The 16265-nt window shown below is 35.9% G+C and overlaps 1 protein-coding gene and 1 pseudogene across 1 annotated transcript; one reads left to right on the plus strand and one right to left on the minus strand.

The window, feature by feature from the left end:
* Positions 1-953: 953 nt before the first annotated feature.
* Positions 954-6649, plus strand: LOC114535896 (zinc finger SWIM domain-containing protein 5-like). Its single transcript, XM_028557232.1, has 4 exons — positions 954-1562; positions 3140-3627; positions 3997-4375; positions 4564-6649. Exons 1-4 carry the CDS (start codon positions 1214-1216, stop codon positions 6342-6344), a joined length of 2997 nt encoding a protein of 998 aa, XP_028413033.1. The 5' UTR covers positions 954-1213; the 3' UTR covers positions 6345-6649.
* A 4121-nt stretch (positions 6650-10770) lies between these two features.
* LOC114535922 lies at positions 10771-15742 on the minus strand (annotated as a pseudogene).
* Between the last annotated feature and the right edge of the window lie 523 nt (positions 15743-16265).

Here is a 16265-nt window from a genome sequence, read left to right on the forward strand (position 1 = left end):
TATTGAGTACATGCATAGGATACACTTTTGTGTCTTGCTCTAGTCTGAGCGTCTTTTGACCACAACGTACGCAAGTTTTCTCTTTCATATAAATCTTTAAAGCGAATATCACACAATAATAGCTGGATAAATATGCCAGGTAATATGAAAGAAGCGGACGGAAAATATAAGAGATTAATTTTTGACGGCTTGTCATTGGGTTAAGAGAGATGGAGACTGAATGTCTGAGAGTTCCGGGCCTCCTGACATGCGGATGATTGCTTTGGATATTTAAACACACAGTAAATGAATTAATACACGATATATGTGGTTGAAAATCGACAGGAGACCAGCTTAGACTGTGTTAGAAGGTGGTGTGGCCTTTGCCCTACGTTGTGAATGCGTTATTTCTAATGCTTAGTGTGAAGTATATTGTAGGTTGGAACCCGGCGCCATGTTGTCGCCCCTCTCCCGGAGTGTCTTAAATGGGAATAATTAAATAACTTCTTCGCTGGGCGCCCTCCTAGCTTCTTCTATTTATATCAACATAGCGTTTAGAAAACTGCAACTCGAATGTTCGTGAGAGATTTTACTAATAAATATATTTCATCTTCACATTTCGTGTTTCAGAAGAACGCCCAGCCACCCACAGTTTGTCACGTGATAAAACATGGTTGTAATTTGATTAGCCATTCTGACACGTGCCTTGTCCGCTTAAATACGCGGCTTAAAATATTGGGGCAATTTGCTACAATACATGATCGCGGATAAAAATTTAAAAGAAAAAGAAGGCGTATTTTCAGTTCTTTGTTGGTCGGATTTTAGCTGTAGTAAATTATTAAGCCAATCATTGATAAAGAAGGTGTCTTGTGTGTTATTCAGAAACAAATACAGCCACCAGTTTTGTTAGTTCAATGTTGACAAACATGTTCACGAGGTCTATACAAAGCTGAAACACATTACTACCTGCATTCACATTTTTTCCTCGATCATATATTTTGTGCTAAAATTTGGTATACGGTGTTTTTTTGTAATCCGCAAACGTTTATATGCTGGCTTCTAGGCGAGATTATTTTTAGTACGTCACACGGAGTCCCAGACATAGAGGCGAGCGAGCTGGCTTAATAGCTCTTAATATGTTAATGAGCCAGCGGGGAACCACATTTGTCTGCGCGTGCGCCTGTCTCTGTGTTTATATTAGCAAGGAAATGTACGCGAGGTTTAGTTAGTCGAAATGACGCGAGGTATAAAGAGGTCTCGGGCCAGCGCTCAATTGAGTGACTCTGAAGAACAAATTACAAAGGTTTCTAAAACCATGAGAAAACAAGAAATACAACAACCATTACCACTGCTGGATTGCTGTGCTAAAGCTGTTGCTAGTAAAATATCGTTTCAAGAGATAGAGGAGACATTCACTTGTATACCCGAGCCGGTTCAGCTACGAGTTATATACTGGTCATTTCCTTATGATGAACGAGAAATTCGTATGTATTCATCCTCGGCTATACAACATCAGAAGATGCCATTTCATCAAGGAATGAAATTACTTGAGAAAAATGCTGTAAATAATATTCTACAAGTTGGTAAGTTTATCAAGTTCTTCTATAATAATATTGTTCTATTGTTAGTAACTTTAAATTGCCAGGTTGAATTTATAAAGTTAGCAAAGATATAATAAATTCTCCGGGGCTGTAGATGAACTAGTCTCGAGATCTTAAGCATTTTCGTGATATTTTATATTATTTTTTCAGTGATGTTTGCATAGATAAAGCATGTCATATTTGTGAATATAAGTTTTTCCTCCCAACGGAGAGTTAGCGCCACAGTGTCTGCGGCTTTGTGCTCTATGCTAATGAGATCCTCTGAGGCTCAAGTGCTTGTAACTATCACTAAACATACACCTACATAACATACTAATCTTGTTTCATTTTTAATATAAAATTTGGCCGTTGAAATATTATTAAGTCTGGTTTTCCCTTATTTTAAATAAAACACCGGTAAGGGTTGTTGTGAAACAAGAGTAGGCCTGGGTTTCAGGGGGGTTATTTACTCAAACGCATTCGAAGTGCTACGAAGCGAGTGACATTTCTAACTCTGTTCTATATCGTGTCTAAGAAATAAATAATTTAACCAAAGTTAAAATTTTCGTGATATTTTTTATCAATATTGTGTCAGGTGTGCAATTATTTTACTTCAAGATGAGATATGAAACAGCAAAAGCAAGCAGTATAATATAAACAATATCAATATGACGTTTTCGGCTCTAGAGGGGAGCTCAATACACCGTGTCTGAGCCGCCAGCCTGGCGCCAGTCAAGGGATAGTCATTTGCATGCTTTATTACTATCGTTGCAGGAGCAAATACACTTGCGGTACCCAGCTATTATCAAACTTCCCCCGTCCGAGTTATACAATATATTTATTTCGTCGCTTTATTTTAGCTTTGGACAAGACTTTCCTAAAGTCCTAAACTATCATAACAATTAAAGGACGTTAAAAAGAGTTAATGATTTTCAATATAATTGTAGAAGATTAAAAGTCTATTGATTATTGCATTTGGCGTTCACAAATGATCTCCTAGCCAGTCAACTCTATAGCACTATCGCTGAGTTAAATACCCCCTTGGCTATATGTTATTAAGCTGGTGTTGGTCTTTTCATTAAATAAGAGTATTTTTGAGATGCTGAAAATGGGAGATTGCTCTGTTGTAGCTACCAAGGGACTTACTCAAACGTAAATTAATGACTTTTGCGAATTGCATGTGTATTCAGTCTTTTCTGAACTTTATCTGTCGCTTCCCTTTGATTTTGGTCCATTAATTCAATATATTCTCAAGTATGCTTTTTTCTATTCAATTCGGGCATAATTTAATCGATTTTTAGAACATTTTTACCATTTTAGCGCATATTCAGCAGTTAAGTGTATTGGCTTTGTACTAAAAAAAAGACAGGCCATAGCTCATACTATAGTCACAGCTAGCCTAATTACTGTATAATAATCTATTAGTTGTCTTGAGTATAGACTATAGATTAAGATTTTCTATAGCTTTTCACAAGAACTGTTTTGTTTAAAAATTAGAGCTTCTTTCTTAAAATGTTTGCATTATATGTATGACTAGTTGAAAGCATTTCTAACAAATTGTTTGTCGTTTTTTATTTAAGGTTTTCATCTGAGTGGCAGTGTCCAAGATGAAGGCGAGAATTTCAAAGTTTCTGTCAACTTTGATCGTTGTAAAATAACGAGCGTTTCCTGTAGTTGTGGAAGCAAGGACATATTATGGTGTTCCCATGTTGTAGCCTTATCATTATATCGTATTCGTTATCCTAATGCCGTCACTCTAAGAGTACCAATATCGGAAACATTACTCAAAATGAATCGAAACCAACTTCAAAAACTTGTTCAATACCTAATAACTGCGCATCATACCGAGGTTCTACCCACCGCACAACGCTTGGCTGATGAGATACTGCATGCAAAATCAGAAATTAATCTTCTGCAAGGAGCCCCAGATCCGACCGCTGGTGGGGCAGTTGAAGATGACAACAGATGGCATTTGGATGCCGAACAAGTTCAGGAACAAGTCAAAGCATATCTATCTCAAGGATCTTGCACAAATAATGGAAAGCAACTACATAGCATGTTTGCCAAGGTATGAATCTTATCAGGCTTGCGATGTTTAAAAGTCAAAAGGTGGCCTGTTAATTAAAGTGAGCACGCCCTGAATTCTATTTTCCTAAGATGTCTAATTCTGGGTAATTGTGAATTTTTACAATAATTTTAAATGTTCTGTGTGGAAAAAGTTTTGATTTCTAAACGTTTTGTAATTAAGTAAAAAGAGATGCTATAATCTTCATATATACGAAGAGCCGAGCGTGAAGATCTTATCTATTCGCAATAAAAGCGAACAATACAGAACTTAAAGCTGTATCCATATTTTCGCCTAATTTGATAAATTCTTTCAATTTTATTTTCCTCCATACTTTTCGCCTCATTATACCTTTATATTTCTTTTTGTTAGGTGCGAGAGTTACTCCGGGTTCAAGATTGTAATGGCCCTAGAATGTTGACTCTGATTACAGAACAATTTCTCGCCGATCCAAAACTGCAACAAAACGTTGCAATGACTGAAAAATGTCGACAACTCTGGGATCATCTTGGCGCTCTTTGGATGTGCATTGTATTGAACCCGAGCTGTGAATCTGACGAGAAGCAATCATTAAAAAAACAGTTACAAGAATGGAGTAGCCTTGAAGTTTGCCCTATCCTAGGTGAAATTTGCGAGAATTCAGGAAAGCAAACCGTATTCTCGCGTGCAATATCTGCGTGTGATCTCGACTGGAAAAGTCAAGTCCTTCAAACGATATTGAAGTCTGATGATCAAAATTTGACTTGGTCAGGTAAGAACATTTACTCGGGGATAATTCTATTTGTCAAAATTTAATTTATCTAAATTTTTATATACGTGCATGTAGAAGAAGGTGCGCATGCAGATATTGTAAAAACCTTTAAACATGCATTTTGGTTTGAATAACATTTTAGTTTATTTTCGTTGTATTTAACTTCATTGTCTATTTCTTAATTTCAGAGGAGCTATGTGTTGCGGCAGCAAGAATCGATGCGCTAAAAACTCACGGTTTTCAGACAGAGGCTCTACGTTTAGCTGTCGCTGTTGCCAACGGGATGAAGCAAAAACAAGATGAAACATTACGTAAAATACGTCAAGAAGGATTCACAGCTTCAGTCGCGCCTTCTGGATGGATTGGAAATGTCCTCGAGCCTATTCCAACACTTTATGACACGTTGATGGGTGATGGCGAAGATAATAATATTACAGAGAAACGTTACTTAAACTTAGCTTTAGAAGTTGCGTTAATTGGACTTAGTCAACATCGCAGAATGCCCAAATCATCCTTTGGTCAACAGAAATCAAGAAATGAAGAGGAACAACTCATCGCGCAATTGACTATGTTGAAACAGGATAATCAAACTTTGAACACAATTCATGAACAAGCGTGTAAAATCCTTGAAATGAAATCCTCGGGTGGTAGTGGTTTATGCGTAGATAAGACCAGCGTCCCACTTCAAACATTTGCGCGGTATTTATTTAACGTTTTATTACACGAAGACAGAGAACTTGCTTTCGAGATTGGAATGAGCGCATTACAAAGTGACTTTTTGAACAATGAGACGTCTAGTGAAACGAAATGGCACACATTTGCACATTTGGAAGCTCAACAATGTGAACTGGCTGCTTGTATGATAAAATCCTGCAAAGATGACAAAAATAAACTACAAAGTCTTTTGATTCTAATCAAGAAACATATACAAAATGCAACTTATTTATTCCGTTTGGCTCAAGACACTTTAAAACTGAAATCAGACGATGATCGTGATGTGTGCGAAAGTGCTTTAGATCTTGGCTTACACATTTTAACCTCATCACTCAATAAAACAACATGCAAACGACGTGACGTTATCCAGTGGTTGCTGGCGTGTTCCTTACAGTTAAATAAATCTGTTTTAGTGACTATCCTGCAAAACTGGCAGTCCCTTTTCACTCCAATCGAGGTAACAAACTGTGTCGCACCAATCGCTATGTCACAGTGTGCTTACCAAGAATTAAACCTCAGTCATACAGAACAAGATTCTCTTCGTGCCTACATCCAAGCAATAATACTCCAGTGCATCAATAAAGATCCTCAGTTCTGCGCATTGTCTGCACTAACACTCTGTGAATCTGAACCCAAGACCTTCGAGACCGCTTACCGTACCATTGTCGAGTGTGCTGGCTCAATTTCCCCCACACATTTGTTTGCTATTGCAAGGTACATGGACCACAAGAACCATCCAATCAAAGCGTTTAGACTGGCAGCACTAGCTATCAAACATTCAACTGTTGCTAACAATGAATCTGGTCCTTCTGTTGGTGATGTTCATTGGTCCTGTGGCCTTGCTCATGCTTTGGGAAGAGCTGAACTTGGTCATATGATTTTACTCATTGTCAATGCTGTGCAATGCCCATCTGTTCTCTCTGATCTACTACACCGCTGTATATTAACACCTGCTGGCGTGGCTCAGATTAATCCGCAGTCAGATGGTCCAACCCATTTGACCTATGACGACCCATGCCTGCAACCTCTGGTTGAAGCTGCCATCAATGCGTATGTGAACTGTGCACATAACAGACTGAATCAAATAAGTCCTAAACATTATACTGACTTTACTGACTTCCTCTTGAAGGCCAAAGAAATCTTTCTTCTGGCAAGTGATGGCGACAAAAGATTTAACGCACTCATTGAGAACATGAAAATCCTCTATCGTGGAAAGAGAAAACTAATGACTCTTGTTTCACAGCGACTTTGCTGAACTTGATAACTTGAGAAAACCGTGCGTCCGAGCATTGGTATGATTTTAATTGCAAATATTAGTCTTTTTATCACATAAGCAAAGAAACTTTTCATATATGCTTTGGGTAAAAGACGTAGTATATTTGCATTTAAAATGAAACCATTCATTTCAAATATATCAGTACATAAAGATGTTGAAATTATTCCCAGGAAAGTTTATTTGTAAATATTGCAAAGGTAATTAATGTACATAAAATATTTATTATTGTGGAAGAACAAAATTTACAGAAAGGAGTCTATGAATAAATGAGATTTTTATTTAAAGTTTTTTTGCGTCGGGTCTAATTTTTGGGACTCTCTGTCAGTATAGTTAATTGGTGTACTTTACAGAAAATGTGACGCGTTATTCTGCCAACTTTAGAGAGAAACGTAAAGGAGCTTTTGTATTTGTTTTAATTTCTTCTTAGTCATATTTGGAACTTGGAGGAGCGACAAATTTTTGTTTTGAGGCGCACCCGAGCCACGCCTACTTTGCCTGATGCTAAAACCCAATTATTTTGCCTTTTAGATGTTTCTATCAAATAACATAAGAAAAAATCATATCTTTTATTAAATTCCCGAGTCACAACTTCTTTTGTAAACTACTTCTTCAAAATTTAGAGGCTGTCTCCAAAACTAACTTCAAAAGTACGTCTATTTATTGTATTGAATATCCTCATATAATCTCTTTGTTAATGCAATGAAACGTCAGGCAAGTTTAGAAATTTGGTGTGAGGCGAGCATGTTTTGAGCATGGCCACGGCCCCACGAGATATTCCTGATGACATGATGATGAGAGATCCATGGATGTAAGGTGACACAGCCAAGTTTGTACCTTATCTGGGGCAATGGAAAAGATATTAGGATAATATATATTAATGTTGAGAACGAGTGAAGAGATTTGAAGAGATTTGCAGGAGGCGAAATAAAGTGATTTTGACCAAACAATGAAAAATGGATTCATGCCATGATATGGTTCTTACTTAACCCAGTGCAGATATTGAATTTTCAGTAAATAGTGTAACATCTTCTTGTATCAATGCAACAGTAAATAAACGCTTGATATTTGCTTGCACTATACCTTTGGAATCCGAGTTAGTATTACCAGAAACATGCAACGTTTGGAAAACCACAAAATTCAGGAAATTCTGTTTAATCTGAACTGGTCAGTTTGTCGCTTTGTGGTTATCGTTTATAGAATGAGGTTCCTCTAAAATTCAACTATGTTTATAGGCTATTTCATGGCCATTTCAAAAGTAAAAATCTCAATGTACAATATTGGTACACGTGATTTGCACTATGACACTCAAGGCTTCGTTATTTATTGGCATTATTAAATAAATCAAGACACGATTCACGAATTTAAAACAAATTGTCAAATCCTCAACTTTTTTAAGCGAGGAATAAATAAGATGTAGCTATATACTAGAAGTTCGTGCATCTCATACGGCTATTATACCTCTGAAGCAGTGACGTGCTCTTGTATATCAGAGTCATTGGAATATTCACAACGCCGGAGTTTCAATTATTTTTTTCACTCGCTGGACCGTTGTCGTTGAACTATTTCATAATGAAAACAATAATTTAATCACGCTGCGCTATATATATTACAACCAGCAGCGTATATGCCTGCACATGCATGAGTTTCCCACACAGAAAGCACGTGTTGAAGCGACTTTTCGGTGAGTATTTCATTTTTTGTTATTTGATTAGACAATGACAATGTGTTTATTTACATACGCCATAAATACACAACGGTGGTTGGCAAAGACGGTGGCTAAAACTGTGAAAATAGCTTTACACCTCGAAAAAATATTTTGCAGATGACGTTCAAATCTAGCCTAATATTATATTAGAGTTAATAGAATCACAGCGGTGTCATGTGCAACCACTGCATGGTGACTCATTGACGGAACTTGAACCTCTTTTTCTACTCTCCGGAAAATTATTCTTAGCGGTGTCACAAAGAATAGATCTATTGTCGCTGTATTTTCATAGTGTATTGTACTTGGAATTAAATTTGTGAAGTCGACAGGAAAGTCGTTAAATTTCCCGTTTCCAGCTTCGCCTTGGTCTATTTCGACTAATATCAAAACTATTGTTTTAGTTACTGAAATTAAGATTTCCGATATAACCGGTTTGATCACCCGGGTTTTAGTTTACATCCTACGACTACGAACACATTCCAACTTCTCAGAAATCACTCTTTACATGCATATATTCTACACTGTAGTATTAAAAATCACTAAATATTGCAATAATTAAGCTAAAAAGCAGCGTTCTATAGAATTTACTGTGGAGAACATAAAATATAAATAAAATATTTTGTTGTTGCTTCCCACATGCAGAGTTCTCGGTTGTTTTGCTGACTCTGCATATCACCTGTGAGCCCTTGGCTTGGACAATGCTATACAGAGGACAACTTTTCTGATTCATTTTGGCAGATTACATGCATCCATCAACCCGAGTTGTGAGTTAGCAACTCATGATCTTTATTTCACTTATAGTCTTAGCTTTTCAGCTTTCTATTTTTGTCTTAAGACTTTCTTTTTGAATCAAGACTGATAAGGAATTAAATCTCTAAACTACTGAAAAAAGTTGTTAAATAAACATGTTAACACAAACTGCATGAGTAAGTTTAGGGTGATCTTCTGCAATAATTTGGCACCGCGATACTTGCATTACAAAATATTAATAGATGGGCGATAATGCCTTGAAATTTAGGATCAACAAGAAACTAATTTAAAACAGATTCTTCAAAAGTCAAAAGTATTTAAACATGCAGTGTATATCTATTCGATCTATATATATATATAGTCGATCATTTCCAACATCAAAACTGGTTTGTTGCGTGCAGTTGTGTATCAACTGATCGACATTTCCGTCAATCTTATAATTGAACAATATTTACCCCACCCCCACTACATACCAAAATTTTACCCACACTGCGACTGCTTATATGGCCTGTGCGACATATTTTCAGTCTGTGATACGAACATCGTGGAAACAAGCCAACATTGGCAACAATAAATCATAACAACGCTGTTTATATTAATAGTCCTTTCCAGTATTCCGGGACATAAACATGGAATGACAGTAATTTCGAAAGAAATAATCTGTGAAACAAAAACTTAGTCAGTTTCTCGCAGCAGGGAACACGTGTTGGTGTTTGTTTTTTGAAAGAATAACCCTACTATAAAGCTGATATTCTAAACTTCTACGTGTGTAAGTAAGCCTATAAGCAAGCTCCATTTCCCTTTTTTATGTTTCCTACTACGTCTTGCGTTCGTCAGAGAGTAATAAGGATATAATCTAACACTCACTTTACGATAAAACTTCAATAAAACTTCTTTCACAGAACCATGCATGTCATTATATATGTTGAATTCTATACTTATGAAAACATTGACTTTCATCATCGTTCATTCCTCACTTACAGAGGATATTTTATGCATGTATGGGGAGATACATACATACTGCATCACCAAGTGCATGCCCATTGGCGATGTTAATGCAATATTCTTGCTCTCGTGAACACATGAATAATAAATATTAGTTAAGGTTGGTCGGATCGGACTTCCTTAAGTTTGTTCTTTAAAGTTCCCAATCATGCAAAACAAATGCAGGAAATTGCCCAACATTGATAAACCAAAATGAATGTCGAAACTGACTGTAAATAAAGTCGAACCAAAACCACCGGATCTAGACATGGCTATATATAGGAGTTTAAGAGATGATGAATAAGCCTCAAACCGTAAATGAATGTTCGTTACATTCTCTGACTTATCCTTACGCATGCACTAGCTGTTATATCTTTACCAGCACAAAAACGAATATAAATGGAGGCTTAATTTCTATCTATAAAACCATGTTTTAGCATTCGTAAATTAGGTACAGTCTTCTCCTCTTGTATCACATATTGCAAGCATAACGACCCACGGAATCTTCATCGCAGCTGTGCGCGGTGTCATATAAAAAAATGATATTGTATTCATTATTTTTTATTGTACTACGAGTGGGTATAGATTTCGAAATCATTAAAATTCTCATCTTGGGTATTGTCACCTCAAGTATATTTGTTCAATCAGCCATTGGGGGCAGCGTTGATATATCAGACCGCGTTTCTACTATATATATAGTTGTACCGACACATGCAGTAACACTTTAACATCATTTTTCGAAGTTTAGATTGCCTAAACTTGGAATAAAACTATACACCGTCCCCGTGTTGGTTGTATATGTCACTCTATATAGCTTGGATGCTCGCGACTATTTTCGATAATTTGTTGGAGTTAAAACGACTGGCTGTTTTTTGTTAATTAATCAGGCCTGTATTACTGAATCCGTAAAAATCCATAAAGCGGCATGTTTTATATGCCTATAAAAAGATGGATAATTATTTTGCTTATTTTTATTTAAAGATATTCATACATCATACATAGATACATCACCATATCCTGTTATCAGACTGACCAGACACATCTAACAAATCTCATCTGCAAAAGCAGTTTACAAGTTTGTTTTCATAAAGTCAAAATTGGCAGCAGAACATTTGATGTATATGACTGAGTCGATGCTCTCTCGCTGATGCATTTTCTTCCTCTGAAACACCGTCTGTCGTAGTTATAACAAAGCTTCAATGTCGGGAACAATATCCTAGAAATAAAAACGCTTCTTCAGAGTTTTCATATATGTTCAGAACAAATTATGTATGGTGTAATGGTAGTGATAGTGTAATGGTCTTTCTACTAACTTTCAGACAAAACGTCTTAGCTTAAACGTGAAAGTTTTTAGTAATACAATTTTCGAGTAGTCTATCTAATTCAATGCAGACAAATTAAGAGCAAGTGTCCCAGTTGTCAATATATTTTTAGTCGTTCTAGCCAAACCACATGTGTTACTTCTCGCATACCAGGTGCTACAATTGTTAGAATAAGATTTAAATCATTCTGAAAACAAGAATGAAACATCTTAACTTACAAGTGGCGGGGTGGTTGGAGAATATCGTTTAATTGGTTGTCCATCTCGATTACAAAGAAACTAGAAAGAATGCGATTTGATTGTAAAATGGTGGGTTTATAAAACGGAAGTAAGAAAACAACAGCAAGGGACCTACCTTGGCAAAATTCCACTTAATGAAGCTGAAATGAAAAAGTCACATAAATAGAATTCTTCGAGAAAAATCCTGTATATATATTGTTGACGTCATATATGTAACGAATGAGTAACAAATTCTACTTCTTCTGATGTGCATGGAGCTCTCAATTGAAACTGACAGACAACAAGTGGAACTTTACCTTCCCAGAGTGCCTTTCAATTGACTTTTTAAGTACTTATACAAAGGCAAAGCATTGGAACCGTTCACGTTAATTTTTGAAAACATATCAAACTTCACATGATAGCCAGCAGCAAATGTCTTGATGACGTCTTCAGAGTCCGGTTCCTGAAAATTATTTTGAAAATACATGCAGTTCTAATGACCGGGTAGACATTTTAAATATATAGCCTTACGTAGGTACTGACGAACGCGTTATACCTGGTTTCCAAACTGATTGCAAGGAAACCCAAGAATTCTCAAGCCTCGTTCTGAGAAACGTGAATCAAGCTCCACCAGCTGAGTGTAGTTCTTGGGGGTTAACCCTCAAAAGGATGCAACGTTGACGATTAGTGTCACAAAACCTCTAGAAATAAAGATTCGAAGTAAACAAATAGTCAGCATACACAATACTACATTGCAGAGTGCATATATACATGCACTACCTACAAAGACCATAAAGGAATCACGTACAGGAGAAAGCGAAAATATATTTTGCGTGTAGCAGCCAACACATTCTAACTCTTTCATCTCTTGACCTTCACTATACCATATCAACACATTAATACTTACTTAAATTTTGAAATTGAAACCATTGAACCATTAATATCTTTTGCTTGAAACTCGTAGATAGATCTCGCATTTTTAATTTTATCATCGATGGCCTAAAATGTTTTAAATATTAGTTCATCGTTGCTAACAATATATAGAAGAGATGAAGGTAAACAGAAATATGAATGTTGAGGAAAGTATATAGTGCTTTGTGGGTCAATGGAAGTTGTTTAGGAAAACGGACTTTAGGCCTGTCACGGCCGAACGAGAAGATTTTCAAGGGCCGCTTTGCCTGCGCGGGAAAACGAATGTGATGGCAGGAAAAAGAGACGTAAACTGACTCCACAAACTCAAAATTGGAAACAATTCATAATGGCAGTATATACCTCTTCTGTTTCCCCAGTAACAACTCCAGATCTCTCAAACTGTTTCAACCAAGAAAGCTGTTCATCATCTGAGTCAAACGATAATTTCAAGGCTGCAAGAATGAAAGCTATATCAAAGCTAGCTCAAATGCTGTGTATAGCAGTACTACATGCAGCATGTCACCCTCGATAACATAAAATGCATTTTAATTACTTTGACTGAGCTTTCAACAACTATATGTTTGCATGTCGGTATAGTGAAAAAAAACTGAGAATGGCATACTTCCCATCTGTAGATCAGCCAGTTTCAAAGCGATACAATATTTTGCACTGTTATCTACGGCCACAGTTGCATCTTTTAAATCGTAATTTTGATAAGGAGAGGAATCCTTGCACAAAAAAGTAGAGTTTCATTAAGATATAATAATGCACGCGTGTTCGAACACAATTTTCCAGTACTACATACCAACTATTCTCCAATACTACATACCAAATCAGTCTTGAATTCATAAAGTATCGTATCCTCACTTTTTAGTACAAAGTAGTGCTTGTACCAAAACACAAAACCTGGAGATTTCGCCCAAGAAAATTTCGCTCCACATTCTGCTTTTAATGAAGTCACATTTGGTCCTGCATTAATATTCATTTGTGGATCTATAAGCAACGAAGTAATTGTAATAGGTCAAATATATTGCTATTTATAATAATGAAAGGATTGCTTTGTCCTGTCGCAGAAATTCTATTTTTTTATTTATACGTCTCGTACGTAATGCTTTTGTAAGTCTGCTGGTTTACGAAGTTACAAGTTATCAGCAACGAGGATATCACCGCATCTAATGTGAATTTATATTCATTCTATACAATTCCTTATTTCGTGATTCCATGCATACTTATTCTTGGAGTATTTTACTTGGTCTGGCTAAAATAATATTAATATCTTATCTATAAGAGTTGATCACCCTTTATATATTCGAATATTATATATAGGTCTGCATGATTGAGTACACTGATATAATTATGTGGAGTATTATTTACCATCATCACGAAACCTGTAAAACAAATAATGGTCTCTAAAATGATGTCTATCCAACACGTGATGAATAAGGTTTGCATTTAAAAGATTCTGCAAAATGAAATAAAATTTAAGCCATCACGACCATGCACAGTAAACAAGATAATATCAAGAATTGAGGATTGAAGAAATTGTTACAAATTCCGGGGGATTTCTTAACGTGGATCATCAGACAAACCTCGCCCAGTTTCACAGCATCGTCACGTGATTTTGCATGACTATGACTTATTAACCAGTCAACCAAATCATAACCTACAACAGAAATCTTTGTATATAGTACTGATCATATAGTACTGATCATATAGTACTGATCATATAGTACTGATCATATAGTACTGATCATATAGTACTGATGAAGATACAAGAATAAATTTAAAACCGTAAATAGACATACAACTAATACAAACATTAAATTGTGATATTTATATGGCTTACCAATGAAACACGATTGATATGTTTTGAAGAGATATACTCGGTTCTTAATGGAGACTCCTCCTTCATTTCTTATTTCTTTTGATAAATCCTGCAGCTGTATAATGTTCAACAACAAATTAACTGATCATATCACTGCCATGCACATCGCCTATGGCGGCAGGAAATTTTTCTGAGAGGATAAATCATAAATATATAAGTCTGTTTTCTGTCATACTTGTAGTAGACTTATATTATAGGCTATGTTGTATGTCTATCATCACAACATTGATTTTATATTGCAAGACTGGATTTTTATTTTCGTTGTTAAGTTGAGTGATTCTTCTTAATCTTGATATTATAAGTATAAATTGTATTCCATTCATCTACCGATGAACGGATGAAGAGTGTTTTTTTAGTCGGTGAATTGAGTCCAACTATACAGCTAATAGGAGGTATATGTATCATGGCACTGATGGCAGATCCCCGCCGGGTGTCTCTATGTTTGGACGTTTCACGTTTCAACAAAAATACTGGAAATATAAACAGTCCACATTCGAGGACATGCAAGTAATCGAATGACGTTTGATTTCTGAATGATGTCGAGTTTGTGATTGAGCTTTATTTTGACATTACGGCTTCAGAATGCCATAGCATAAGCATATAGCGATGCAGTCATTGCAGTTGCACGATCTGCAGTGATTCGGATATAATCAGTTGAGAACCGCATGTCCGCATTTTACATGCATGATAATGCTAAGAAGAACGAGAAGAAGCTTTATAGTATATACCAGTCTGTTGCGTGTTAAAGCCGCTCCAATTTATGTACAGCAACTTTTGGAGAACAAAACACATGCACATAGGTCACTTTGTGACTGCATGAGAACAAAATACTATGTCCGACAATAGTAAGTATATAAATTAGTAATTTTAAATATATATAATCAATAAATAATTCAATCACTATAACTTCAAAACTATCACTTCACTCTACTCTATAGAATTTTGACAAATTGGTAATACCAATATTAATATGTGTCGATCGGCAAACTATCTATCCGTATACTTGTGTTAATTCATTCCGCCTGGTACGTTTATTGCTATAGCCAACATCTATTATTGTTTCATAAAACCTTAAAACGTATAGTTGTGAAATGCAGTTGTTTTATAGCCATTTAACAAATACATTTATGTCTATAATCACAGTCAAATCGGGAATTTCCATCTCAGCAGGTATGAAATTAAATACACAATTTTCGTTAAATACAAGTGTGTAATTCGAGGTGTAATTAACCCAACAATACCGACCATACAACATCATTCCATGTGCTTGTTACGTTCTGTGAGTGTAAAGTGAATACCTCTTGAAGATTTCTTTCACACATCTTCTTTGAGTATTACTGAATCATAATGTCTTCACGGCTTCACCAATCTGGGATTTGATAGCGTTGAAGACAAAGTTCTTCCGCTACAACATGGGAATGAAGAAATGTTGAATATTAAATAAAACGTCAAACCTGAGCAAAGAATTACGCAATTCTTGCTTGCGCAATCTCAAACCTAAGGTGACTAGGGATTTTTATTCAGTTTCATTATTACTTAAAAGAGAAACGTTTCCAATCCCAGTGATCTCAAACTAGAGCATAGAAGCGTTGAATAATTTCACAACGTGTTGAATCGTTTAAAATCATTTCACAACGCGTTGAATAATTTTACAACGCGTTGAATCATCTTACAACGTGTTCAATCATTTCACAACGCGTTGAATCATCATTTTAAACGCGTTGAATCCTCTCAGAACGCGTTGAATCATTTTACAACGTGTTCAATCATTTCACAACGCGTTGAATCATTTTACAACGCGTTGAATCATTTTACAACGTGTTCAATCATTTCACAACGCGTTGAATCATTTTAAACGCGTTGAATCCTTTCAAACGCATTGAATCATTTTAAACGCGTTGAATCATTTGACTTAAACGCGTTGAATCATTTCAAACGCGTTGAATCATTTTAAACGCGTTGAATCATTTCAAACGCATTGAATCATTTTAAACGCGTTGAATCATTTGAAACGCGTTGAATCATTTTAAACGCGTTGAATCATTTGACTTAAACGCGTTGAATCATGTGAAACGCGTTGAATCATTGGAAACGCGTTGAATCATGTGAAACGCTTTGAATCAT

The sequence above is a fragment of the Dendronephthya gigantea genome, unplaced genomic scaffold, assembly GCF_004324835.1.
Source record: "Dendronephthya gigantea isolate DGI-Jeju-01 unplaced genomic scaffold, DenGig_1.0 000127F, whole genome shotgun sequence".
Classification (NCBI taxonomy): domain Eukaryota; kingdom Metazoa; phylum Cnidaria; class Anthozoa; order Malacalcyonacea; family Nephtheidae; genus Dendronephthya; species Dendronephthya gigantea.